This window comes from Rhineura floridana, chromosome 3 (assembly GCF_030035675.1).
Source record: "Rhineura floridana isolate rRhiFlo1 chromosome 3, rRhiFlo1.hap2, whole genome shotgun sequence".
Classification (NCBI taxonomy): Eukaryota; Metazoa; Chordata; class Lepidosauria; order Squamata; family Rhineuridae; genus Rhineura; species Rhineura floridana.
The window spans coordinates 131275528-131303137 of record NC_084482.1 but is presented as its reverse complement, the minus strand read 5'-3'; the positions used below and the strand labels follow the sequence as shown (position 1 = coordinate 131303137).

Here is a 27610-nt window from a genome sequence, read left to right as displayed (position 1 = left end):
TTCCATCTTCTCGTCTCCTTATTAGCCAAAATGTATGTTAAATGGATATAGCCATGTGTAGTAACTAGCATTCACTCTATCCTCTCATTGTCCACCGGAGGAACAAAGGAGAAGAGACAGCCAATGGTTATAAATGAGGGCATAATATCTGGGTGTCACATACTAGCTCACAGTAGCAATAAAAAAATGAAATGAATAACCACAAGGAACAGGCAGTTGCAGCATACTACATATAACCTATATAATCTATGTACACCGCCCAGAGAGCCTTTTTGGCTTAGGGCGGTATATAAATTAAATAAAATAAAATAAATAAATAAACCTAGCTCACTGGTCTTCAGCTGGTGGGTTGGGACCCACTACCAGGTCACAGAGTGGTCTAAGGAGGGTCGCAACAGCAATACCACAACAATACAAATATATGGTTTAAAAAATTAGAAATGGGTCCTCAAGTACATGTTTGGATTAAAGGTGGGTCCTGGATCTGAGAAGGCTGAAGTATAGTCACCTAACGGATCACCAGAGGATGCTTCCAGACTGTCACTATTTTTGGGTGGGATTCAATCACATACTGGCAAATTCAAGTTGCACAAATTTGATTTAAAGCTCTTACACAACAATCCCCCAACCCCAAATTGAACTTTTTGCAATAATGAAAGTGATGGGAAAATACACTGGAAAATGTGGGATGTCACTTCCTTGACGCAATGCCCTCTAACCTCCCCACAAACAAATCAGAGTGAATACTCAATAAACAGCCAACATTGTCTAAACTTTCTGCAAACTATTTTTTTTATTTAAAGGTATATCCCACCCTTCCTCCCAAAGGAGCCAAGGGTGACAATGAATGCTCAATAGATAGGTCATCTTATTTATTTATTATTTAATTTATATCCCGCCCTTCCTCCCAACAGAAGCCCAAAGCAACCAAAGTTCTGAGGCACCTAATTGTGACATGAACCTACAAAGAAAAGAGGAGATGCAGAAAGTGACAACTTTATGAAAGGATGTGGGGAGCCTAAAGAAATGACATGTGGTGGTGGTAAAATATTCACAATAAATCAATCATAGGGGGATTGGGGCTCAGAATAACCTCTCTCTGTCCAGCCACCCGCCTTCAGTGATTGCACTGTCCTCTAAGCACTGGCAACATGAAGGACGCATACATGAGCAACCATCTCCTCACTAGTTTTGCACAGAGTCCAAATGCAACCCCTGACACTTTTTCCTGCAAGGGTAGAATCTCCCTCCTACCCTGCCTTCCTCCCATGACTTCATGCAGACTTCTCACTTTAAGAAACACAGACAGCAATAAGAAATAAACTTTGTATTCACACACACAGGGCACTTCCACACTACTCTGTAATAGCCACACATTGTTTATTTCTTGTTGTGTTTTTCAGGCATCTATACATCAGGAAATAGAATCATAGAGCTGGAAGGGGCTATGCCATCGAGTCCAATCCCCTGCTCAACGTAAGAATCCAACTTAAAGCACAGCGCCATCACATTGTTCTCTTGCTTTGGAAAAGACACTGTCTTTCTGCCTCAGTTTCCTCCTAGTAATCCTCACAGAGCAGTGATGAGGATGAATGAAAAAAAATTCATTGTAACAAACAGGTAGGATGACCGAAAACAAAGGCATTTTAACACCATAAGATATTGGACCCCTAGTGGTGAACATATTCTCCCAAAGCCAATATAATTAAGTACTACTCCCATTGCTGTTTCCTGCATTTTGGCATTGGTCAAGTTTCCACTTACCATGTTGAGAGCAGGAATACTGTACTGCCCTTCCATGTGGCTAAATGGTTAGTTTCATGGATTCCCTGTTTTGTTTCTGCAAAGGCTGCCCCCTAAAATAGCAAGGAGGAGGAATTTTAAAAGGCTACCCCAAAGACTGCAGCCATTGGTGACAGACTGCAAAATAAACATGTGGAGGCTAAAGTGAGTGATGGCCACTCTTGGGAGCAATTACTTTAGGATGGACTGTCAGCAAGGGGTTCAGGTCCCCTCTTAGGCCCCTTAATTTCCCCACTGTCTCAGATTATGTTTTTTAAGTAACTACTTGCATGACTGTGAAGTGAAATGATATTTAAAGAATAAGCACTACACAGATAGGAAGCAAAATGCGCAATGAACTCTGCAGGAAAAGCTTCCATTAATAATATTTTCCTTTGTTTTGTCAGCACAAGAGGCTGCCTAGTCAGACTGAGATACCTGGGTGCCAAATCCTAGCCTAGCCAAAAGTGGCTCAGTGGATTGTTTTGGGCAAGCCACTATGTTTCAGCTTCAGTTTCCTCCCAGTAACTCTCACAAAACAGTGATGAGAATGAATGTAAGGCAAGGGTGAGGAAACTGTGGCCCTCCAGATATTGCTGGACTACAACTTCCATCATCCCTGACCACTGCCCATGTTGGCTGTGGCTGATGGAATTGCAGTCCAATAACTTCTGAAGAACCAAAGGTTCACTACCCCTGGTGTAAGGAATGGAAAGCATTGCAACTATAAGAAAAGAAATATAAATTATATCAAGTTTGTTTATTATAAACAAACATTTATATCCCGTGTTTATCCAAATAAGGTACTCAGGGTGGTTTACAGTCAAAATACCTTAAAACAAAACAAATACAATCCAGCAGCAAAAAATAAAAGTCAAGAAAAATCAAGAAAAATTAAGAGTACCACAAAATACGCTTTCTTTCATTTTTAAAAACTTTCACAACATGCACTTTCAAATAAGGTTGTTTTAACCTGCCGTCTCAATGTGTCCAGTTAGGTGGAGAGCTGAACCTCCCAGGGCAATGTATTCCAACATCTAGACTCTGCTAAATAGAAAGCCTGGTGTTGCCTCCACATCCTCTGCCTTTCGCAGGGCAGAAGGATATGTTCTTTCCTGGTAACTGTAGTATGTGGGCAGCTTCACGCAAGAAGTGATAGTTTAGGATTTAGCTGACTGAAAGACTATTAAAACTTTAAAAGGCAAGAACAAGAACATCAAATTCCTAATCTAGAAGCTAGTCCAGTTGATATAATTATGGTGTAATGCAATCAAATAATTGTCTCCTATATGTAGTCTCACTGCTGCATTTTGCATGAATTTTAAACACTTTTCAGAGGCAGCTTCAGAGAGAGCACATCCCAATAGTCTATACTAGGGCCACATTCACACCAAACATTTATTCCACTACTATTGTACTTTAAACAGTCATGGCGTCCCCCCCCCCCAAAAAAAAATCTTGGAAAGTGTACCTGATGAAGGGTGCTAAGAGTTGTTAGGAGACTGCTATTCTCCTCACACAGTTACAATTCTCAGAGTGGTTTAACAATCAATCCCTTTTCCCAGAGAACTCTGAGAACTGCAGTCTGTGAAGAGAACAGGGGCCTTTCAACAACTCTCAGCACCCTTCACAAACCACACTTCCCACGATACTATAGAAGAAGCCATGACTGTTTAAAGTGGAATAAATGTATGGTGTGAATGTGGCCTAGAGGTAATCAGAACACTTGTAACTGTGGCAAGATCAGCCTTCCCTGGGGAAGGCCACAACTGGTACACCTGCTGAAACTGGGCAAAAACATTCCTGGCCACAGATGCCACCTGTCTATCCAGGAGCAAACTCAAACTATGTACCTGCTCCTTTAGCCCTGCCCAAAATATGCTTAAAACCTCTTCCTGGCTCATCCCTCCCCATGTACCATGAGTACTTCCAACTTGCCTGGATTAAGCTTCAGTTTGTTAGCCCATGACCTGTCCTTCACTTATCTCAGACACTGATTCAGGATATGCATGGCTTGTCTGGAATCAGATGAAAAGGAGAGATAGAGTAGGGTTTCATCAGCATGCTAACACTGCACTCTGAAACTCCAGATAACCTCTCCCAAAAGGTTTCATGCAGTTGTTAAACAACATGGGCAAACAAGATATACTTTTGTGAAACCCCATAAGCCAAGGGCAAGGTGATGAGACGTTCCCAATACCAGCTTATGACAAAAAAATCATAACCACCATTACAAAAAGACTACACGCATACAAACCCTGCCCAATACATATGAGCCTCCAAATACTCCCACCCTTCTGGCAGCTCAGAATGATCGTGGTTGACACTGTACTGAAAGCCCTGAGAGCTCAGCAGAATCAACAGGAATGCACCTATCCACACCTAAAGCTCAGCATAGACCATCCATCAGAAAAACCAAAGCCATTTCTGTACCAAAATCAGGTCAAAAAACAGATAGGCAGTGTCATCCAGGAACCCCTAGAGTTGTAAGGCCACTACTAGGGATGGGGAAAAGTTCAATTCAGTTTGCATTTAAAGGTCAGTCTATCAAATTTGCACTTTATGAAACAATATGAGAACCAAAACACACCCATCCTTTGAAATTTGCACTTATCTGAATGTTGCGGTGCAGTTCTCTAAACAATGTTGACAGAAATTGTTATATTAGAGAAAAGTGTGCATAAAAATGAATACATTTGTGAAAATAACATCCAAATGAACATAGGAAGCTGTCTCATACTGAGTGAGGCCAATGGTCTGTCTAGCTCAGGATTGTCTACAATGACTGGCAGCGGCTCTCCGGGGTTTCAGGGAGTGAGTCTTTCCCCAGCCTGCTGGGGATTGAACCTGGGATCTTCTGCATGCACAGCAGATGCTCTACCATTGAGCTACGGCCCTTCCCCTATGCATTATATTACTGCAATGTGCTCTACATGGGGCTGCCTATGAAGATGGTTCAGAAACTGCAGCTTGTGCAAAATGCAGCGGCCAGATTGGTAACAGGGACCAGATGGTTCGAACATATAAAACCGATTCTGGCCCGCTTGCATTGGCTGCCTGTATGTTTCCGAGCTCGATTCAAGGGCCGAGTTCAAGGTTCTAGTTTTGGTGTACAAAGCCCTATACAGCTCGGGACCAGGATAACTGAAAGACCGTCTTACCCCTTACATACCCAGTCTATCAATGCGCTCTGCAGGTGAGGGCCTCCTGCAGATACCATCTTATCAGGAGGTCAGTTCTGCACAATATAGGAAATGGACCTTTAGTGTGGCAGCACCTACCCTGCGGAATTCCCTCCCTTTGAATATTAAGGCAGGCGCCATCTCTGGTATCTTTTTGACACCTTTTGAAGACTTACCTCTTTCAACAAGCCTTTTAAGTTGAGACCTATCCCAGTCTGTGTCTGTGTTAGAATTGCTTAATATGCTTTTTAATAATGTTTTTAACTCTTTTTAAAGTTATTTTTTTAAATGTTTTTTAATTCTGTTTTGTTTTAATGTATTTTAAGATCTGTTTTTATGATGTTTTAAAGTGTTTTTAGCGCTTTGTTTGCCGCCCTGGGCTCCTACTGGGAGGAAGGGCAGGATACAAATTAAATAATAAATACAAAAATAATAAGGTGCTGGTTTTAACCTATAAAACCTTACATGGCTTGGGACCACAATACCTGATGCAACACCTCTCCCAACACGAACCCACCCGTACACTATGCGAAACATCCAAGACCCTCCTCCGGGTGCCTACTCCGAGGGAAGCTCAGAGGATGGCAACAAGGGAGAGGGCCTTCTCAGTGGTGGTCCCCAAATTATGGAATGATCTCTCTGATGAGGTGTGCCTGTCGCCAACACTGTTATCTTTTCGGCACCAGGTCAAGACTTTCCTCTTCTCCCAGGCATTTTAGCATGTGTTTTTAAATTGCTTTTTAAAAATGTGTTTTTAAATTTGTATATTTCTTTTTAATGTTTTTAATTATTGTAAACCACCCAGAGAGCTTCGGCTATGGAGCGGTATACAAATACAATAAATAAATAAATAAATAATATTAGGGAAAATTGCTTGCAGAAACATATACAGTCAAAACTGCATACAAAAATGTGATTATTAAGAGAATTTTGCACTAAAATGCTGATGAATTTTCATAAGGATATTTAAAAATGCAAATTGCTGCAGAAACATGGAGAACTGAATTTAAGATTGGAAAAATGAGAAACTGAGAGAACCAAAATGGACAGTTCCTTCCATCTCTAGTACCTCCTGCCCCAGCCCCCACAATGAATATTTGATACTGACCAATGCTTAAAATTGATATCAGTGCATCCAATAATTTTTTTAAAAAAAACCCAAGGGCTTTACCACAGGCTCTTTCAGTAGAGATGGAACTAAATGGTCACATAATGAGGAGATATTAATTACCTCTACCCTCCCCCCACAGCTCCAACCAATAGGAAGACATCTGCAGACTTCAGTGAGGTATGTGGACTCAAAAAGTCTCTGTTTATGCATTTCTTATAGACAAATTCAAAGAGAGTAGATATCCCAATGGCTACTAGCCATGAAAGCGATACGGAACCTCTATGTTCATGGCAGAATGCTACTCAATACCAATTGCTAGGAACAACAGGGGAAGAGGGCTATTTGCCTCCAAGCCCTGCTTGTGGGTTTTCCCAAAAGCACGTGGCTGATGGTCACTGTGTGTGGCAGGATGCTAGACCAGGTGAACCTTTGGTCTGATTCTGCACGGCTCTCCATATGTAATTATATCTTCCTTGTTGTGCCTCTTGAGGAGGAAACAAATTCAGCCCAAGTCCACATTAGTTATTTTTACTCAAGTTCATCTGTATGAACTTTCCTTACCCTCAGGGGATTCTGGCAGCCTGTTAACCCATAATTCTAGTAAAGATGATATCAGCAGTTGGACATTTTCTTTCTTCTGTTTTTAAAAGAAGCAAGAGTATGTTGCAGTAAGTCACCAATTGTGGGAAGTTTAAAAGGTTATAAGCCACTTGCACCTTTGATAGGTGTGTGAAACCTTTGGTGTATCTCAGATGACTCCACTGATATCTGCTACTCATCTTGCCATATCTGATACTGTAAGAAATTCCCTCTGCTTGTAAATTTCTTCTTTGCCCAGGAAATCCTCCACTTGCCCATGCCTGCAAAAACAATTATATCTAAAAGGTAAGCTAACTGATACATCTAATAGTGGGCAGATATCTGAACCTGTCTATAGCTAGAGGAGACTGGACCATACAGTACATTTAAATTCTATCATTGTAAAGACTGTTCTTTTTTTTTCTCTTTTGGCTTTATATATGGAAGTGGAAGTAGGGATCTACAGTGCCTTGCAAAAGTACTCAGACCCCTCTCATATTACTGAATTACAAATGGTACATTGCAATTTTGTTCTGTATGATATTTTATTTTGAAACACTGAAACTCAAAATCAATTATTGTAAAGTGACATTGGTTTTATCTTGGAAAAGGTTTGTAAGAAACATAACAAACTGAAATGTTGCTTGCATAAGTATTCAACTCTTGTGCTGTGGAAGCTCCCAGTTTACACAGATGAAAGAAATTGCCCTGTCGACAACACAATTACCTTACCACTGGGCTGGCCTCCACCTGTAAACCATTAAAGTTGCTGTCACAAGATAAAAACCCCACTGTTGAAGGATCATTGGTCAGGCTGTGGATCTGAAGGAAAATGAAGACCAAAGAGCATTCTACAGAAGTGAGAGATAATGTAATACAAATGTACAGATTCAGAAAAGGGTACAAAATAATATCCCAGTGTTTGGATATCCCAGTGAGCGCAGTTGGATCAATAATCAGGAAGTGAAAGCTGCATCACACCACCCAGGCACTGCCAAGAAAAAACCCTCCCTCAAAACTCAGAGCTTGAACAAGGAGAAGATTTCTTGTGAGAGAAGCCACAGAGAGGCTAACAATCACTTTGAAGGAGCTACAGAGTGCAGTGGCTGGGAGTGGAGTAATGGTTCACCAGTCTACTATATCGAGAGCTCTGTATAACTGGCCTGTTTGGGAGGGTGGCAAGAAAGATGCCGTTACTCAAAAAGTACCATCTGAAAGCATGTCTGGAGTTTGCTAGAAAGCATGAAAGTGCCCCTGCTGCGATGTGGGAAATGGTTTTGTGGTCAGATGAGATCAAGATAGAGCTTTTTGGCCAAAACTCAAAGCGCTATGTGTGGCGCAAACCTAACATTGCCCATGCCTCAAGACACACCATCCCTACCGTGAAGTATGGTGGTGGCAGCATAATGCTGCAGGGATGCTTCCTATCAGCAGGGACTGGGCATCTTGTGAAAACTGAAGGAAGAATGGATGGAGCAAAATACAGGGAAATACTGCAAGAGAGCCTGCTTCAGTCCACTAAAAAAATGAAGCTTGGGAGGAAGTTCACTTTTCAGCAGGACAATGATCCCAAGCACAGGCCAAAGCAACACTGGAGTGGCTCAAGAACGAAAAGGTGAATGTCCTACAGTGGCCCAGTCAAATCCTGATCTCAATCCCATTGAGAATCTGTGGCGCTCTTTGAAAATTGCGGTCCACAAGAGACGTCCAGCCAACCTGAACTACCTGGAGTGAATCTGCCAAGAAGAATGGGCCAAAATGCCCCTCCCCTCCGACACTGTTTGCAAAACTGGTACATACCTACCCCAAAAGACTTAAAGCTGTTATTGTAGCAAAAGGTGGCTCTACCAAGTATTAAAGTGTGGGGGTGAATACTTATGCAAGCAACATGTTTCAGTTTTTTGTTTCTTACAAACACTTCCCAACATAAAACAAATGTCACCTTACAATAATTGATTTTGAGTTCCAGTATTTCAAAATAAAATGTCATTGTTGTTATGTGCCTCCAAGCTGACTACGACTTATGGCGACCCTATGAATCAGTGACCTCCAACAGCATCTGTCATGAACCACCCTGTTCAGATCTTGTAAATTCAGGTCTGTGGCTTCCTTTATGGATTCAATCCATCTCTTGTTTGGCCTTCCTCTTTTTCTACTCCCTTCTGTTTTTCCCAGCATTATGGTCTTTTCTAATGAATCATGTCTTCTCATTATGTGTCCAAAGTATGGTAACTTCAGTTTCATCATTTTAGCTTCTAGTGATAGTTCTGGTTTAACTTGTTCTAACACCCAATTATTTGTCTTTTTCACAGTGCATGGTATGCGCGAAAAAGACAAATAATTGGGTGTTAGAACAAATTAAACCAGGACTATCACTAGAATCCAAAGTATGATAACCTCAGTTTCAAATTTTTAGCTTAAGATGTCATTCAGAACAAAATTGCAATGGACTATTTGTAGTTCAGTAATATGAGAGCATTGGTCAAGGGTCTGATTACTTTTGCAAGGCACTGTTTACATGTCAGTGGTTCCCAAACTTTTTTCCCCACAGACCACTTGAATATTACTGATGATTTTTCTGCCTGGGGTAGCAATTGTACTGTGCTGTACTAGAAGGTTGTTAATTGTATTTTAACTGCTTCTTTTATTTCTTATATTTTATTGTATTACAATTTGCATTCCATAGAATGCAATTTGTAATACAATAACATACAATATAAGAAAGAAAAGAAGCAATAAAAAGACAATAAAAATCAATATGAATATTTAATGTGTGAACCACTTGAACAAAGAAGGTGGACCACTGCTGGTCCAGGGACCACTATCTGAGAATCCCTGATATATGTTACCAGTTTGAGGCAGGGGGGAGATGTCTGTGCAACTATTCTGAGATTACAAATGCAGTTTCACACAAAAAGAGGATCCCAATTCACAAAATAATGTAACAAAGAGTCTTGGACGGCGGCGGTGGTGTGTATGGATGAATGAATGTGAATGGGGTGATTTTATTTTGATTTAGTTTAATTTAATTTAATTTAATTTAATTAAACTACAGCTGCTTTAGGGACGGAGGCAGGTCTCCGGACTAATACTATTTTATATTGTACTGTGTGTGGACTAATGTGGTATGAATGTTGTGTGATTGATTAAATTGTGGTATGAATGTCTTGAATGAATTATGCATATGCAGTCTTATGATTGGAAGAACTGACTAACCCTAGGGTTGTATACTGGACCTGATTTACCCATCTCTTATATTTTTTACAACATTCTTGACCTTTATCATCTGGGCCTGTTGACTGGTGGAGGAGATAGGGGCATGTGTAAATCAGGGAGGGAAGAGGAGGGAAGGGTTGGGGGCCAAAGTATAACGAGATTGGGCGGCAGGCGCTGGAAGGGTGCTGGGGGCAGACCATGTCAACGCAGAGAAACAAGGGATAGATACATAATACCCATCCCTTGTTCCAGGTCTGTCCAGAACCAGAAGGAAGCTGGGGGACGCAGGATTCCTACTGACCTTCGGCTGCTGATGTGTAATGCCAGGTCTGTAGCACAAAAAACATCTACCATCCATGATCTGATCCTGGATGAATGTGCAGACCTGGCATGTATTACGGAGACCTGGTTGGATGCAGCCTCAGCTCCTATTCTTGAGGCTATGTGCCCACCGGGTTTCCGTTACGCACAGCAGCCGAGGGTCGGAAGGCGGGGAGGAGGAGTGGCAGTTATTTACCGAGAGTCGCTGCTCTTTGCCAGACCTCCCCTTCGTGGGACTAGCTTTGTTGATTGTATGTACTGGAGGCTGGGCTCGAAGGGCAGTTTAGGGATTCTGCTCGTGTACCGCCCGCCCCGCTGCACGGCAGACTCCCTGGCCGAGGTGCTTGAGGTGATCTCAGACGTGCGAGTGTTGTCCCCGGAGCTGTTAGTCCTGGGTGATTTTAACATACACGCTGAGACCACTCTCACCGGAGCTCCTCGGGATTTCCTGGAAACCATGGCTTCCTGGGAACTGCGCCTTAGTAATACTGAGCCCACCCATGTAGCCGGTCATACTCTTGACCTTGTATTTGTCCTGGGGGGGAGGGTAGTGTGCTGAAGTTAGGGGCCAATTCTTTTACCCCTGTGTCATGGTCAGACCACTATCTGGTAAAGATGGATCTCTCGATGCCGCACGCCCTCCGCAGGGGAAAAGGTCCTATTAGAATGGTCCGTCCCAGGCGCCTGATGGATCCAGATGATTTCCTGACGGCGCTTGGGGAATTGGAACCTGCGGAAGGTCGCCCGGTTGAAGCCCTGGTGATGGAGTGGAACGAGAGGATCGCCGGGGCGTTAGACCAAGTGGCTCCGAAACGTCCTCTCCCCCGAACAGAACTCAAGTATCACCATGGTACACACCATGGTTGCGTACTTTGAGACAGGAGGTGAGACGACTTGAGCGTCGGTGGCGGAAGTCTCACTCTGAAGATGCTTGGACACAGGTTAGAGCAGCAATAGCTGCCTACCAAGTGGCGGTAAGGGCAGCAAAGAGGGAATTCTTTGCCGCCTCCATTGCATCAGCGGAGTGCTGTCCCAGGAGGTTGTTCCAAGTGGTCCGAAGCCTGGTCGGTCCAGTTGCTCAGGAACCCTTGGAACAGTCTAAGGCCTCCTGTGACAAATTGGCAAAGCACTTTGCTGACAAAATCGAGCACCTGAGGAGCTCAATTCCGTGCGCCGTGGACACAGTGAGTGAGCTAGAGTTGACCAGTTGCAAACCGGTCAAATGGGATCGATTTCGGCCTCTTCCTTCTGAGGATGTGGACAAGGTGCTCTCATCTGTAAGGCCCACCACTTGTCTAAATGACCCTTGCCCATCGTGGCTCCTTATGAGCTGCAAAGAGAGATTGGGTGAGGGGATCAAGGCAATGGTTAATGCATCCCTCCAATAGGGTGTTATGCCACTAGCCCTCAAGGAGGCTATTATTAAACCCATCTTAAAGAAGTCCTCCTTGGATCCCCAGATTCTAACCAACTTTCGCCCAATCTCGAACTTACCATTCTTGGGCAAGGTCATTGAGAGAGTGGTGGCAAATCAGTTGCAGACACACTTGGATGAAACGGATTATCTAGATCCATACCAATCGGGTTTCAGGACTGAACATGGAACTGAAACAGCCTTGGTCGCTCTGGTCGATATGAGGAGGGCATTGGATAGGGGAGAATTCACCTTCCTTGTCCTCCTGGATCTCTCAGCGGCTTTTGATACCATAGACCACGGTATCCTGTTAGATCGCCTGGAGAGTATGGGATTGGGAGGCACAGTTTTACAGTGGTTCCACTCCTTTCTCTCTGATAGGCGCCAACAGGTAGCATTGGGTGATGAGGTTTCAGACCCTTGGCCTCTCAACTGCGGTGTGCCACAGGGCTCTATCCTCTCACCCATGCTATTTAACATCTATGTAAAGCCGCTGGGAGAGATCATCAGGAGATCTGGGCTGCAGAGTCACCAATATGCGGATGACACTCAGCTCTATCTCTCATTTAAATCTTCACCGGAGAGGGCTGTGGAGACCATGTCCACGTGCCTGGAATCCGTGAGTGGATGGATGGGCAGGAACAGGCTGAAGCTGAACCCTGATAAGACCGAGGTACTACTTGTGGGAGACAAGGGAGGGTTAGGAGATGTTGACCTGGTGTTTGATGGAGTGAAATTGCCCCTACAGAACCAGGTCCGCAGCCTCGGGGTTGTTCTTGATTCCAGGCTGTCCATGGAGGCTCAGATTTCGGCTGTGAGCCAGGCAGCTTGGTATCAATTACACCTTATACGTAGGCTGCAACCCTACCTCCCTGTTCAACAGCTCCCACTCGTGGTGCATGCCCTGGTCACCTCTCGATTGGACTACTGTAATGCGCTCTACGTGGGGTTACCCTTGAAAACGACCCGGAAATTACAACTTGTACAGAATGCAGCGGCGCGCTTACTTACCAACAGCCGCCACCGAGACCACATTACGCCAGTATTATTTGATCTACACTGGCTGCCGGTTGTTTTCCGGGCCCGATTCAAGGTGTTGGTATTAACCTTTAAAACCCTATACAGTTTCGGCCCAGCTTACCTGAAAAAGCGCCTCCACCGCCACCAATTATGCCGCCCAACCAGATCAGCCACTCAAGGCCTTCTCGCAATCCCGCCAACCAAAACAGCTAGGTTGGTGGGTACTAGGGAGAGAGCCTTTTCTGTGGTGGCCCCCACTCTTTGGAACTCCCTCCCATGTGACCTTCGACATGCTCCTTCCCTAGAGGTATTCCGCAAGGCCCTGAAGACGTGGCTTTTCCAACAGGCCTTTGAGGTCCTTGGGAAGGGTAAATCTTTATGATTTTACCATCTATCATATGCTGCTAATATAAGTGCTTTCATATGTATTGATGACTGTCCAGTATCTTTATCTACTGTTATTAATATGACTGCATTTGATATCGTTGTATTGTTGTATTTGATATTGTTGTATTGTTGTATTTTATCTCATTTTAATGTACGTCGCCTAGAGTGGCTAATTGCCAGATAGGCGACAAACAAATTAAATATTATTATTATTATTATTATTGGAGCAGGTTTATTTCTTTGTAAATTTATTTAGTTGCCTTTCTGAAAAAAACATTCAAAAACAACTTACAAGCTGTATGGATGACTCATCCAAAAAACATATTCATGTGCACTTATCAATGGGAATACTTCCAAATTCTAACCTGTGGGAACAAAGCATTAAACCGTCCCTCAAACTACTCACATTCCCATGTGATGAGCTTGCTTTTCCAACAGCCAAAATAACTAAAATCTGTAAGTATGTGTCTACTGATGTTCTATCTATATTCACTAAAACTGGCTTCTTATAGTTAAAATGATGGCAAAAATCTTGTGATTAAGCCCAGGTCTTGAATTGGTCACATACTTAGTGAACTTAAATCAACCTAATGCTTTACTTTTCTTTCAAGGTTATCACCAGTGCCCCATTCTATTATAGCCATGAATATGTACTATGCCTCTGGCCCAGTGGTTCAAAAACTTTTTTCCCATGGACCACTTGAAAATTGCTGAGGGTCTTGGTGGACCTGTTCGTTTTTCTGCCTGTTGTAGCCATTGAAATGCACTGTTAAATGCTGTATGAGTTTTAATTGAATTTTTATTCCTTCTTTTATTTCTTTTATACTGTCCACAGAATTCAAACTGCAATACAATACAAATAAAAGAAGTGACAAAATGTAATTTAAAATCGATATAACTATTTAATGCAATGGATGTGCCATCTCCTGGCTTCAACCACAAATCCACAGACACGTCATGGACCACCTGAATGAAGTTCAGCTTAGGAACCTTTGCTCTAGCCTTCTGTTCACTAAACTTATATCAAGGTTATATAATAATTGCCATGGCGACTTACAACGAATGTTGGGAATTGAGGTTTGATGCAATATTAAGAAATCTGTCAGATATCCATAGATTTCCTCATCAGAATTCCCAGGGTTCCTTGAGAACAGAAGAGATAAACCAGTTTCTTGAAAGGACAAGCTAGGAAGAGGAATAGAGGAATTGCCCAAAAGGGAAGTAGGGTGAATTGATCAAGATAATGTCAGAGAGAGATGCAATCTGCCTTTTCTAGAAGTTGCACATTCATTTCAAATATGTTATTATAGTAGTGCTGAATGTAAAAGGAAATTCATTAGGATACTTTACTGGGTGACTTACCACAGGGTCTTTTCCTTTCCGAAAACATTCTTCTTTCTGTCCAGGGAGTGGAGGCCAGTAGATCTGCAACATAAGGTAGTAACATGAGTGCCAGACATTCTGAGGACATGGGATTGTGAAGTGGGTTTCCTCAGATTGAGAAGAAAATCCTTGATGCAGAATATCCCAGGCTTTTGGGATCTTCTTCCTCAAACTGTTTGAGAAACAACTAAATTCCTTGTTATGTTGGTACTACAGGAACATAATGGTCCTGCACTTGGACTTTCCCTGAGAGGATGTTATCCAATTCATTATCAAGAAGCTTTGATAATTGTAGATATCACCATTAGTTACCTCACCACCACAGGCAGATGGGCAGGTGCAGCGTTTGTCATGAGTTCTGTTGTGATGGATGGACTGCCTTCAAGTCAATTCCGACTTATGGCGACCCTATGAATAGGGTTTTCATGGTAAGCGGTATTCAGAGGTGGCTTACCATTGCCTTCCTCTGAGGCTGAGAGACACTGACTGGCCCAAGGTCACCCAGTGAGCTTCATGGCTGTGTGGGGATCCAAACCCTGGTCTCCCAGGTCGTAGTCCAAAACCACTACACCACACTGGCTCTCTGAGTTCTGTTGTACCCAACAAAAATACTCCCCAGGTTTGAGAAATATGTTTCCTTTGCAGAAAACAGAGTGAACATACAAAAATCTAAAATGAATAAGGGTGCTTCCAGACTGTTGCTATTTTCAGGGGGGATTCAGTCACATACTGGCAAATTCATACTGTGCAATTACAGCTGATTTTGCACAACAAACCCACTTCCTCCCAAAAAACAGACTTAAGGAAAGTGATAGGAAAACACACTGGAAAGTGTGGGATAAAACTTGCTCTGACGCAGTATCATCTAACCTCCCTTCAAACAAATCAGAGTGAATGCTCAAGAAACAGGTCATTTGGAAACACCCCACATCAGGAAAGACTGCATGACTTACTAATTAATTCCTCAGTATTAATTATGACTTATGCCATGGCCATGCTCAGAAGCACAAGAATAGGAGTGAAGACAGTAAAAGGGAAAAGGTTGAAGAGGGGAAAACCAAACAAGAATATACAAAATGTACAGTGAAAAAACTAAAGTGGTAATCAAATAAATTGGACAGAAATGAAATAGCTGCAGAATCAGAACAAGACTTAGAAGAGAGACTTAGAGAGGAGCAATATCAGAAGAAAAGAAATTCAGATGCACCGATTGATGATACTCGTGAAGAGAACATGTCTTAACAAGAGAAGGGAAGAATGTTAAAATCACCCAAGATAATAACTAGAGGAGAATATGAAATAAAGAAAAAATAAAGTAATGTAGGGAATGAAGCTAAATCTTATTGTTCTGCTGTAATGGATGTTTCACTCCATTTATTATGGCTAAAAAAAAGAATATAATATGTAGATCAATGTTTCAAAAATAAAGGAGTCTCCGGAGTTGTTTTTATCTCAAGCAAAAGACATCCATTATGCTACGCTGAGTTGCAGTTTCAAGAATTAGGAGAAAATTAAGAGAGATCCTTTCAAATAAAGGACATCTGGTTAACCCTAACCTGGCCTTACAACTTGGCTCTTTGTCCATAACCCTAGCAACTGTTTATGCAAGCTAAGGACTGATTTATAAAGTTTGTTTTACAGGCTGATGTGCTGGCAAAGAATTCTGGAGAAACATCCATTTTTTGTAAAATGCAGAGGAGAAGGGTCTCCTTTGACCTTCCATTTCCCTTTTGTGTGGTCTCACACCCTCAAGAACACAGCGACACACAAACAACAGTTTGATCTTCTTGCTCTTTCTAAATAAAAGCTAAAACTTACAGCTGCCTAAGCTGTCAACTGAACTCAGTGGTGCTTAAAATCTGCTTTTCAAAATGGCATCATGAAGCCAAAACATATGATTCATTATAATAAATGTGCTCCTGTCCCATGGAACATTTCATAGGCATGTCACAATGCATTTTACCAACTAGGGATTGGAGCGGGTGGGCTGTCTCAGAACAGAAGGGCTAGTGAAACAAAGCCTTACAGAATATCTAAAAACCCAAGTGTTGTCTCCCATATTAAAAACTAATTAAAAACTCAAACGCTCAGCATAAAAGAAAATAAAAAAGCTTTATAAAAAGCGTAACTCTATTTAGGCACTCAAACAAAGGTCAAACTCCCCTCCTTTGAACAGGGCACATCTGATCTTAGGGCTGATCTGTCGTCTTCCTGCTCTGAAACCCACACTCTTTTCAGTGTTATTTCAGAGCACAGAGAAGGGAAAAAGACACCATATACACTGTCCCTGCCCTATATACATTCATTTGAAATTACAAGCCTAGTCTAATTGCATACATGCACAAAGAGTATTCTCCATGCAATCGGGAACCCTGCCTTTTCAGAGTTCCCCAATTCATGGGGAGACTAGAGCCAAACACATACAGAGCTGAAGACACATCTCTTCACATAGGCCTTGAGAGGAAGTTTGGCGATGGTGAATTAATGTTGTACTGTAGCTGCTGGTGCTGCTGTATGGGAGTGTTTTGTACAAAGAGTGGTATATAAATTAAAAGGATGAATGAATACACACATGCACACACGCACACAAACACACACACACAGAGGATCCATTCTGACCTTCAAATGAATGCACATTAGGGTTGCCAGGTCAGAAGCATCCCAAAACCTGAGATTTCAGGGGCAGATCCTAGTGATGTTATAGAGAGCATGCCCGGGTGATGTCATAGGGGATGTGTCCTAGTGATATCATGGGGCGGGCCTTAGTGATGTCATTAAGCATGATACATTAAGCATCAGTTACTTGGAGAATACCACTCAAAGAAAAAAAATTCTCTGATTGGAAATTAAGATAGAAATCTTAGCTAAATGAGGGTGTTCCCAGGTCCAGCTGAAGTGACGGGATCATTCCTTCTTACCTGCTTAGGAAGGCTGGATAAGGAACATTTAATCTAGCCTACTTGCTTCTGGCAAGAAGGGTTTTAAGTGCCCTCAGGCCAGGCCAGTCACTAGAAGGCCATTGTAGGAAGTAAGCATAGTGTTGATGGTGCATGCGATGATGTGGCCAGCAAGGTATCCTCTTGACCCTTGCCCTTCTTGGCTTATTAAAGCTTGCCGAGGGGGTTTGACTGAGTGGAACCAGGGTGTGGTCAATGCATCATTGCAGAAGGGAGTGGTTCCAGCCGCCCTGAAAGAGGCAGTGATCCAACCACTCCTGAAAAAGCCCACCCTGGACCCATTGGTCTGCGACAATTACCAACCAGTTGCAAATACAGTAGGGCCCTGCTTTACGGCGTTCCGCTTTACGGCGCTTCGTTCATGCGGCGGTTTTCAATTAGGGAAAGGCCCCGCTCTTACAGTGCTTGTTCAGCTAATACGGCGGGCTTTTTTCCGTCGCGTGCCATTTTGATGTCATTTTCACGTCATTTTCACGCGACACAGCCCATTATAGTCTATGGGGCCCTGCTTTACGGCGATTTCTGCTTTACGGCGGGGGCCTGGTCCCTAACCCGCTGTATTAGCAGGGCCCTACTGTACCCCCTTCTTAGGGAAAGTGATTGAGAGGGTTGTAGCGCAGCAATTGGAAGTACTCTTGGATGAAACAGATTATCTTGACGCGTTCCAGTCTGGGTTCAGGCCTGGTTATGGGACTGAATCGGCCTTGGTCGCCCTGATGGATGACCTTTATCAGGAGAAGGACAGGGGAAGTGTGACCCTGTTACTCTTACTTGATCTCTCAGCGGCTTTTGATACCATTGACCATGGTATCCTTCTGGGCCGACTTGGTGAGATGGTTATTGGTGCTGAGAGTTGCTAGGAGATGCTCTATTCCACTCCCAGACCTTCAATAAGAGCGGCTCTGGCCACTGGAGCTCTGTCAGTGGAACTGGAGTCTCCTCTCAGCCCCCTTCACAAACTACACTTCCCAGGATTCTTTGGGGGAAACCATGACTGTCTCACGTGAAATCAAAGTCTGGTGTGGGTGTGGCCCCCTGATTAGGCAAGTCCAAAAGCTGTGAGTCTGGCTTTTAGAACACTGACAGTTGGTTCTTACTGAGCATGCCAAACATTATCATTCAGTTCAATGCAATATGTATTAAATTAATTAAAAATCAGCCAGGCATTTTTTAAACTTTTAAACTGCAGAAGATGAAAGTCAGAGTATGCGGCAAGGTCTGTAACAGGATTCCAGGTACTCTGTGAACATGGCTGATTTTTAATGAATTTCAACAGATTATGAGAACTCAGAAAAAAGTCCAAACTGGATCTGAGTTTTTTTTCTCTCTCTTTAGACTTTGAACTGTTGATTCTTTCTGACTGTTTGGTCATCGACATGAAAATTGAGAGGGTTGTTAAGCAAGCATTTCTGAGTTCAGGACTATAAGTTTTGTAAGGTTTTGTTTTGAGATGAGCTTATGGGAAGCATCAGAATGGCATGGGGGGTATTTTCAATTTAACATTGTGGAATGTGAAAAATCCACGCTGGCTATAGTATACAGCCACTCTTGTGGCTGTATAATACAGGGATAAGAATACTTCCCTACTTTCATTATTGTAAAGAAGATGTATGCAAACCACTTTGAGCACTTTGGAAAAATGCTATATAAAATGATTACAATGTGTATCATTATAAACATTAGATTTGCATTATATCTCAAGAACATTACCTCCTTAGTATCCATGTTGGTTTGATCCAGCCGAAGGGAATAAAGTGTATCTTTTCCTCCAATGAACAGGCGGTCACGGTATTCATCAAGATACAAGGTGCGGAAGTCTAAAATTCCTCGGTATCCAAGAAACAGGACTGAGCGGTTAGTGGCCAAAAGATCTAAAAGGCAGGAATCAAATGGTAAAGAAAAACTGTAGGTGAGGTTAAAGAAACAGAACAGTAAGGTCTGTTTTAAATCAACATGTGTCTACTCACTTGAGCAAGCCATAGCTTAGACATGAGACACAATCCAACAGAAGTTTGTAACAATTACCAGCCTGAGTAATCCAGAGTAATTTGATTGAATCCGACAGTCCACTGTCTTTTCAGACCAGCACTGATTTCTTGTGGAAGGCCACAGCTGTAATCAGCATGACTTTTTTTTAAAAAAAAGTTCCCGGTTTTATGTAATTATCTTAATTACAATCGCTATTATCCATTAACTTCCATGGATTAACATAAGCATTTATGTTAAAAATTATGTAAAACATTTTTCACCACCAAAAACAAACAGAGGATTGAATCGGCAAGTGCAAAAGCAAGTGGGAACAAAAAACGGTGGATCGGGATTAAACAGCAGACTATCGGAATAGGATCAGAACTAGGCAGTGAACCCCATCCCTAATTGTAACTAAGTCCAAGTTATGTGCTACTGAAATAAACATATAATCTTCCTTTGTCTACTCTTGCTTCCATCTCCTTCTCATGTTGATTCACCCATGACAAATTCTAGGTTGCAGTTCCTTAGGGATGGAACCTGTCCTCTTTTCATAATTTATTTTCTGAAGTTCAGAGATGAGTGTAGATACTTAATGCACCAAAATGGCACCACTCACACATAAGAAGGCGATATCAGCATTTATAGGGAAACCCCAAAGTTTGCAAAAGTACAAAAAATAGGGGGGGTGAATTCCAAGGGGAGAACCCCCAAAACTGTCTAATGAGGACTAAGCATGGTCAGTGGCCACAGAATGCTGACAGTTTGAGGGAGGGGATGGAAAACTGAACAAGAGCATTGTGATGCCCCTATAATGTTTGTACAGTATTTATGGTAAGTGTAGGTTTTGTAGGTTAAATATAGTAAACAGAGCAAGTTGGAAGGGGGGAGTACATGTGATGGAATATTGAGGAATGCTGTGTTGCGATTGGCTGAGCATCTGGACAGCTGAATGTATATATGTGAGAATGACAGTTGGTTTGGGGGAGACGGTGGAGTCAGCTGAATAGGGAGTTGAAGAGAGACAGTTGAAGAGGGTGGATGTGTTTTAGGTGGGTAGTGAGACAGGTTTTAGGGCTAATGTAAGTGAAATAAAAGTAACTAAGAAGTTGAAGAATGTTTATATGTAACCACAAGCATGACAACTGAATCTAAAGTAATCTTATTTATTCCCCGTGTTATTCAATAAATCTCTTTGGTTTAACAACACGCCTGATCCTTCGCTGAATATATACAGTGGAGAAGGGTGGGCAGAGCAACTATCAGAGAGGAAACAGTATCTATGGTGGCAGCGGTGAATGATTAGTGTAACAGCAGCAGATATCCAAGGCAACCCAGTGCTGTAGACTTTAAAGACATAACGTTACAGAGGGGCTGTGGCCTGAAAGTGTACCTAGACACTTAATAGCAGTCTGCTAAAGGAGGAGACTAGGGTGAAGTCTCAGGGTAGCATTGCATTACAGTGTGTCAGGTAGTGGCACCTAGTGGTGGGATCAGCAGAGATCTGGGCTGGGGCCAGTGTGAGAGAGGTGGTCAGCCAGTTGGTGGTCTGACAGGCACTCCACACTGTACCATTTTGTTGCAGGTCCCATATAACACACAAACACATGTATAGTCTTCCCTCTTCTGCTATATTTTGGTGCAGCATTTGGCAGTACCAAAAAGTCCATCTAGTGCAGGGGTCCCCAACCTTTTTTTGGTCTGGGGACACATTTGGAAATCTAAGGAACTGTTGTGGACACCACAGAATATCCATTTTATGGAAGAAAAACTGGTGATGCTCAGAACCCCTGCTTTTCAAAGAAGATAAAATACTTACACCCCACATAAATGAATAAAGCACAGACAGAAAAGGCAGCACTCCCCCAAAACAGGCACTGTCCCCCAAAAACAGGCACTGTCCCCAAAACAGACAATGCCCCCCAAAACAGACAATGCCCCCCAAAACAGACAATGCCCCCCAAAACAGACAATGCCCCCTCAAACAGCAAAAGTAAAAAAAAAACCCTCAATTTTACAATAAAAATTTGGGAGGGGTGGGGAGTCTTGGCAGGTATCAGTAGGGTTCAGAGGGTGTCATGGGTGTCTTTGGAAACTCCAGATCTAGTGTAGCTCTCTATCACGAGGCAAAACCCCAAATACTTTGCCCACATTATACAAGATCAGTATGTGCCATCCAGATTACAGCATATGGAACAAAAGGTACAGCAGAAAAGCTACCAACCAGTTTACTTGAAGGATTACCTTATCCTATATGCCCACTCAACCACTTCGATCTGCAGAACTGGCACTTTTACAAGTGCCACATACCGTAATGTTCATTCGGCACTTGTAAGGAATCAATCTTTTAGTGTGGCAGCTCTTATACTCTGGAACTCCCTGTCTGTTGACATTTGGGCAATGTCTTCACTGTATTGTTTCTTTTAAAGTGCCACATCAGCATTTGGTAATTTTCAACCTCAAAAACATTTTTAAACTAATTTTAAAGTGATTTTGAGGTTTATTTTATTAATTTAACCATTTATATACTGCTTAATTATAAATAAAAGCTCTAATTGGTTTGTGAAGGATATAAAAGATGCATTAAAATTACGAATCAAAAGCAAAGTTAAAGCCAAGTTAAAAATGATTAAATACATGTCAACTTGTCTGGGTAGGCTTGCCTAAACAGAAAAGTTATTAGCAGGCATTGGAAAGAATACAGTGAAGACATTGCCCAAATGTCAAATCTGATAAACACCATCAGGTTTTTTTTATTAGTGATGATTGATTTTAAACATATACTAACAAAAATGGTGCTACATCAAAATGCGCTTAAAAAAATCAAAGCAAGCAGACTGGACACATTGTTGGGGATGCATCAGCTGAAAAATAAACCAAACTGGCTGTCACTAAGTGGCAGAATAGTCTTCCGTCCTTACAGATTCATTACAAACATGATGTTCTATTATCGCAGATGAGTGGGCAGCAGCAGTGGTGGTGATGGTGGTGGTGGGGAATTATCAGGCTATGCTGTCTACTTCAAGGCCTACCATCTTCACCTGTTACATACACACAGAATGCACTGCTGCTGCTGAATTACGACACTGCCAAGTGTTATTCTGAGGAGAAGGTTTGAGGTTTTTATAACATCATCTGAATAAGTCCTTAGGGTTCAATCCTAACCCAACTTACCTGTAAGTAAGCCCCATTGAATTCAGTGGGGCTTACTTCCAGGTAAGTGGGGTTAGGATTGAACCCTAAGGACTTATTCAGATGATGTTATAAAAACCTTACATCTGAGGAGACATGGTTAGAATTGCTTCCTAAGTGACCAACACAATAGTTCTGCCAAGCTGCAGATGTCATAACTAGCTGTCCATTTCAGCTCCATAAACTCCTCAAACCATGATGACCCAATTGCAAGTATGGTAAGAGGGGCTTTGAATAAAGATTCCTCTAAATACCCCTCTCATTACCAGAATAGTTTCTGCTGTTGAGCTACATTGGGTTCTTCTAGAGTCGAAATGCTTAATTTTCTTTATTAAAAAAGAGAGGTCCATGAAATTGGATATTGTCGAAACAGATTTGAATCTCAGTTTAAATTTCTACCTTACTTTGAATCACAACAATGCAATTTGGCTTGGGGACGTGGAGCTCTTAAGACAAAGGCAAACTTTTGGCACACCAACCAGATTTTTGCAACACTGGCGCTGGTGGAGTGTGTATCTGAACTATTGGAAATTAATCTCATCAGTCTGTGAGGGCCATCTTTTTACACCCAGACATGGAGGCCCAGGTCACCAAGCAATTACTACAGCTAGGAACACTTGATGCTCCATTGAGAGGCTGAGGAAGTTGTCATTAGCTGAGAGTGAAGACAGGAGGACTCTTTACTGCTGATAAAAAGGCTAAAAGATAAATGCCCTATAAAACAGTCTATCAGTGTGACAGGGATAACTCCCTGACAGTTGCAGAATGGAGTTTTTATCAGTGCCTGTTGAAAGCTGGGGTGGTTTTGAGGTCTCAGTGCATGAAAGATTGTGAGAAAAAGGTAAGGAAAGCAATGAAGTGGGGGAAAGGAGGGGAAGAAATGACTTGGGGTCTTGGGGGAAGAGGAAATACAGAGATGAATTGCTCAGTTGTAAAGTATAAGCTTCAATAATTGCTTATTGATCTCAGTTTCTGCTGCTCCATTATGCCAGGATTTATGACCTCTAAATGCCGAAGTGTATGTAATGAACTTCAGGTAAATACATATTTTGATATTAGCAGTTCAAGGAATCTGCAGAACTGAAGATCACAGGCTCCAAGATGGACATTTTGACAGAGAGGTAGAGCAAAAGCACATGCAAACAAAGCTGGCCCAAGACCTTTTGATCTCTGACAAAGCAGCAAATCCCACCCACTCATCCAGATCAAGATGCACAGTATCCAAGGCTAGCCAAGTTATTATGGTACCATAAGCATCTTTCATGACTAGCAATAAATATACAACATTCAGTAAAATAATTAACAACTGCTCCCTTTTCAAGATGCCCAAAATCAGCTGCTTGAGGTGGCAGCCTCACTCTACCTATTGATAGGACCTGCCATGCATGCACGATTTGATCAAAGAAAGTTCATCTGCTGAGCCTATAAAAAGGGACTCTCTCAAGGGAGGAGCAGTAGTTAAAATGGCAAAGGGAAGGTCCATCAAAGAGTACAAAGTGAAATAATACAATTGTCAACTTAGACTGAAATTCTGTACACACTCAAGAATCAGGAGTAAGTACTATTGATTTACTTCTGAGTAGACATGCACAGGATTGCACTGTGTTTGTTACTATGATTTTAAATGTGGGTACTGCATCTGGACAGTACAATTCCATGGAACAAATTTGCTCCATCTTCAGCTGTGACCTCACAGCTATCTTCATAAGCAACAAGCTACAATGTCACCAACAAGTGACACCCTCAAGGGATAGTATAAACAGGAAAACAGAGATAAGATGGTGCTTGACAGGGAAGTGTCTCAGAAAATAAAACAATGAAATAGGAGAAAACACCTAAACCAACAGCAATCCCAGCAGATTTGTCTCTCAAATGGAGCAGTTAAGCACTCTCTGGGCAACAGTGTAAGTAACTACTTAAATAAACAGCTCCTTCTACCACTCTATGGATGCACTGGAGTTCTTGGTACGCTCAACCACTAAAAATCTTCACTAGAGGGAACGAGAAGGGCTCAGTCCACTCCTAACAGTGCTGTATTACCAAATCCATCTGAAATGCATTATTCTACTGCCTTCCCTAAATACATACCAGAACTTTGTTTCATAGAATAGAACTAATCCTACTTAGAGTAGACCACTGAAGTTAATAGACATGACTTAGGTTCATTAATTTCAGTGAGTCTGCTCTGTGAGTCTGAGTACGTCTTAGCTGAATACAACCCACAGTCTGAGAAACACCAGTGTGTGGAGGCTCTGCCTGAGCCATGGCTTACCATAAATGAGAAGTGTCCTAGTGCATGCTTTCTAATCACTCGATCTGCACTCCTCCTCCTAGCATGACCAACAAACCACAAGCCTTGACTTCCTGAGACATTTGAACCAGCACTCATGGCTTGTTTGGACAGCAACAAACCAGGAGTACTGATTCAGACATTACAAGGTTCATGGTTTGCTGCTCACACTTGGGAGGAGCATAGCAGGAGCAATTTATTAACCTTCGTTAGCACACTGCTCATTCATTGTAAGCCATGGTTTATGGCATACTGTGCTGTCCAAACACAGCCACTGTATTCTAAATGAGGCTGCACCACAGCTTTGTACAGTAGGGCCCCGCTTCTCGGCGCACTGCTTTTCGGCATTCCACTAACATGGCGCCAGCGGGGCAATCAGCTGGAGGGGGGCTGGACCTCCCTGTGCTCCAGCTGATCTTGCTGGAGGAGGGGAACATCAGCTGTAGAACGCTACAGCTGATCTCCTCCTCTTCTGGCGCGATCAGACTCCCGCGCTCGAGCTGATCGCACCAGAGGAGGGGAAGATCAGCTATAGCGTGCTACAGCTGATCTCCTCCTCGGGGGTGGTCAGACTCCCGCACTCCAGCTGATCGCGCCGGAGGAGGGGAAGATCAGCTGTAGTTCACTACAGCTGTTCTTCTCCTCCTCTGGTGCGATCAGCGGGTTAGGTTCCAGACCCCTGGGCTACAGCTGATCCACTTTTCGGTGGTTTTTGCTTTTCGTCGTGGGTCTGGAACCTAACCTGCGATATGAGTGGGACCCTACCGTACATACTGTTCTTTGCAGGTGGGACAGACAAAAATAAAAATATTTGAAATTGGGTAAAGTTGTATTTTCTCTTCCTACTATATAAGGTGACATTGAGAGACTATTTGGGGACAGAAATTCATCTATCTTCTCAGTGGTCAAATATGACTGGCAAAGGTTAGAAGAGTCTGGTATCAGTATATTTAAATACCATATTTTAAAAATTATACAGTTTTCCTCCAGATATCTGTTATTGTTCTTATAAAATGTATATAATGTAACAGTTTGACATTAAATTTGTATGAAACGTTTCTGAAATGGTTCTTGGTAACGGAATATGCCAGGACTTTAATGCATCCTACCAGTAACTGAAGAGACAAATTTCAGTTAAAATTTGTTATTGTGGTGAGCAGTGAAAATATATTGTATTATTTTTCCATTCCTTTGATTGCTTTCCTTTAAGTGTTGTTTTAGAAAAAAATAAAAATGAAGAGGTAAGAAACTTAACCTGAAATTCAACCCAAATTGTTAATTGCTCCCTGGGTTCATTGCTGGTGCTTTAAGCATTATGTTTTCTAAACTCGACTTACACAGAACAATAGTGGTCTCACTGCATTAACACCCCTTATGCTCTTGCTGTTGTAACAGTGAAGAAATTATATGGCTGTTTTTTGTTTGTTCGTTTAAGCACAGGCACATCCTTAAGTGGAAAGAGGTCAGTGTGTGGGGGAGGAAAGTTCTGAAAATCACATGGTCTCCCAAAAACAGCAGGTCCCCACCAGGTCAGATAGTCTGTGTCAACCCTGCAACGTATTTGTTCCACCGTACAGTTTGATACAATATGAACCTTGGGAAGATAAATCCCCACAGGGATTGCAAGCCTGGCAAATGTGCAGGAGTCTTATATTTCACCCATAAAGACAGCAGAACTCCCAAAGCAAAGGGTGGAGTCAGGTGCTAGTAGTTTTGAATCATTCCCCAGATGTTAACTTGCATGCCAACACAGAAAGGATGCTTGGTGATTAGCATTCCAATTTGCTCCCTAGGCATCCACCAGCTGTTTCTTTCTATTTCTGGCTAGGGTGCAGCTATGAGAAAAAGTAGCCGCATGTACTTCTAACTATAACTTCACATGAAGCAAAACCAGGTATGTGTACCTCTGATATTTCAAATTAATGCTGACTGTAAGTACCTGTTCACAAAATGTTTTTAAAACATTACCTGTGAAATTAAGGTCACTGCCAAAGTCTGACTATTTACATTGCCAGACTCTCCATGTCCACTGGATTTCCAGACACAATAAAACAGCTTACATTAGACTGCATTTGCTAGGGCACATCTGTCTTGTATACACTGTGGCTTTAATTCAATAAGTAGTTGTTCTTTGCTACCTCAATCCATCCTCCAAGACTAATATTTCTCAGGGACAAAAAGCTTTTACTGCAAGGCTTCTGAACTAAGCAGAAATATAAATCAGAGAAGCAGAGGAAAGGAGGGAAAGGGAACAGCATGTGGGAGATGCTGCTGAGCAAATTATATGCTGGATGGCCAGGCAAAGTAAAAAAAAAATCCAAAACAATAAATCCTGACCTGAATATATTCCCCACATTCCACATTCAGCTATGGATGAGTTAATTTCTCTCATATCATCTTGGTTCAGCTCTTAGTAATTCTACATACCTTCTTCTCTAGCCAGCAAGAAATTTCAGCAATGGCAAAGCAGCAACTAGTCCAATCTTCTAAAGCTAACTCTAGAGGATGATATGCCCTGAATTTGGCCAGGGTATAAAGAGTTCATGGGTAAGATTCTCCATAATTCAAAATCAACTTTTCAGTAATGATCTTGCATCCCATTGGTGAAGAACACAAAGACAGAAAGGAACAAGGGAGATAAAATGCATAAATGACCTAAAGTGATTTGCAATGTGGTTTACAGTGACATATTACCAAGAAGCTATTCATTGCTCAGAATCATTTCATGTGGTGCTGCAATGGGCAGAAGGAGTCACAGATGTCAGGAACTTAGCAGGGGGAACTTATAGACATATTCACCTTCATCTT

General features: G+C 42.2%; 1 protein-coding gene across 1 annotated transcript in view; it reads right to left on the bottom strand.

Annotated features, from left to right (window-relative positions):
• SEMA3G (semaphorin 3G) overlaps window positions 1-27610 on the bottom strand; it is a 137124-nt gene that overhangs the window by 60420 nt on the left and 49094 nt on the right. Inside the window, exons 2-3 of the mRNA XM_061617928.1 lie at window positions 19063-19223; window positions 14375-14437 (exon numbers count right to left, since the gene is read on the bottom strand). Of these exons, the coding sequence (XP_061473912.1) occupies window positions 14375-14437; window positions 19063-19223 (224 nt within the window). The remainder of the gene's footprint in view (window positions 1-14374; window positions 14438-19062; window positions 19224-27610) is intronic.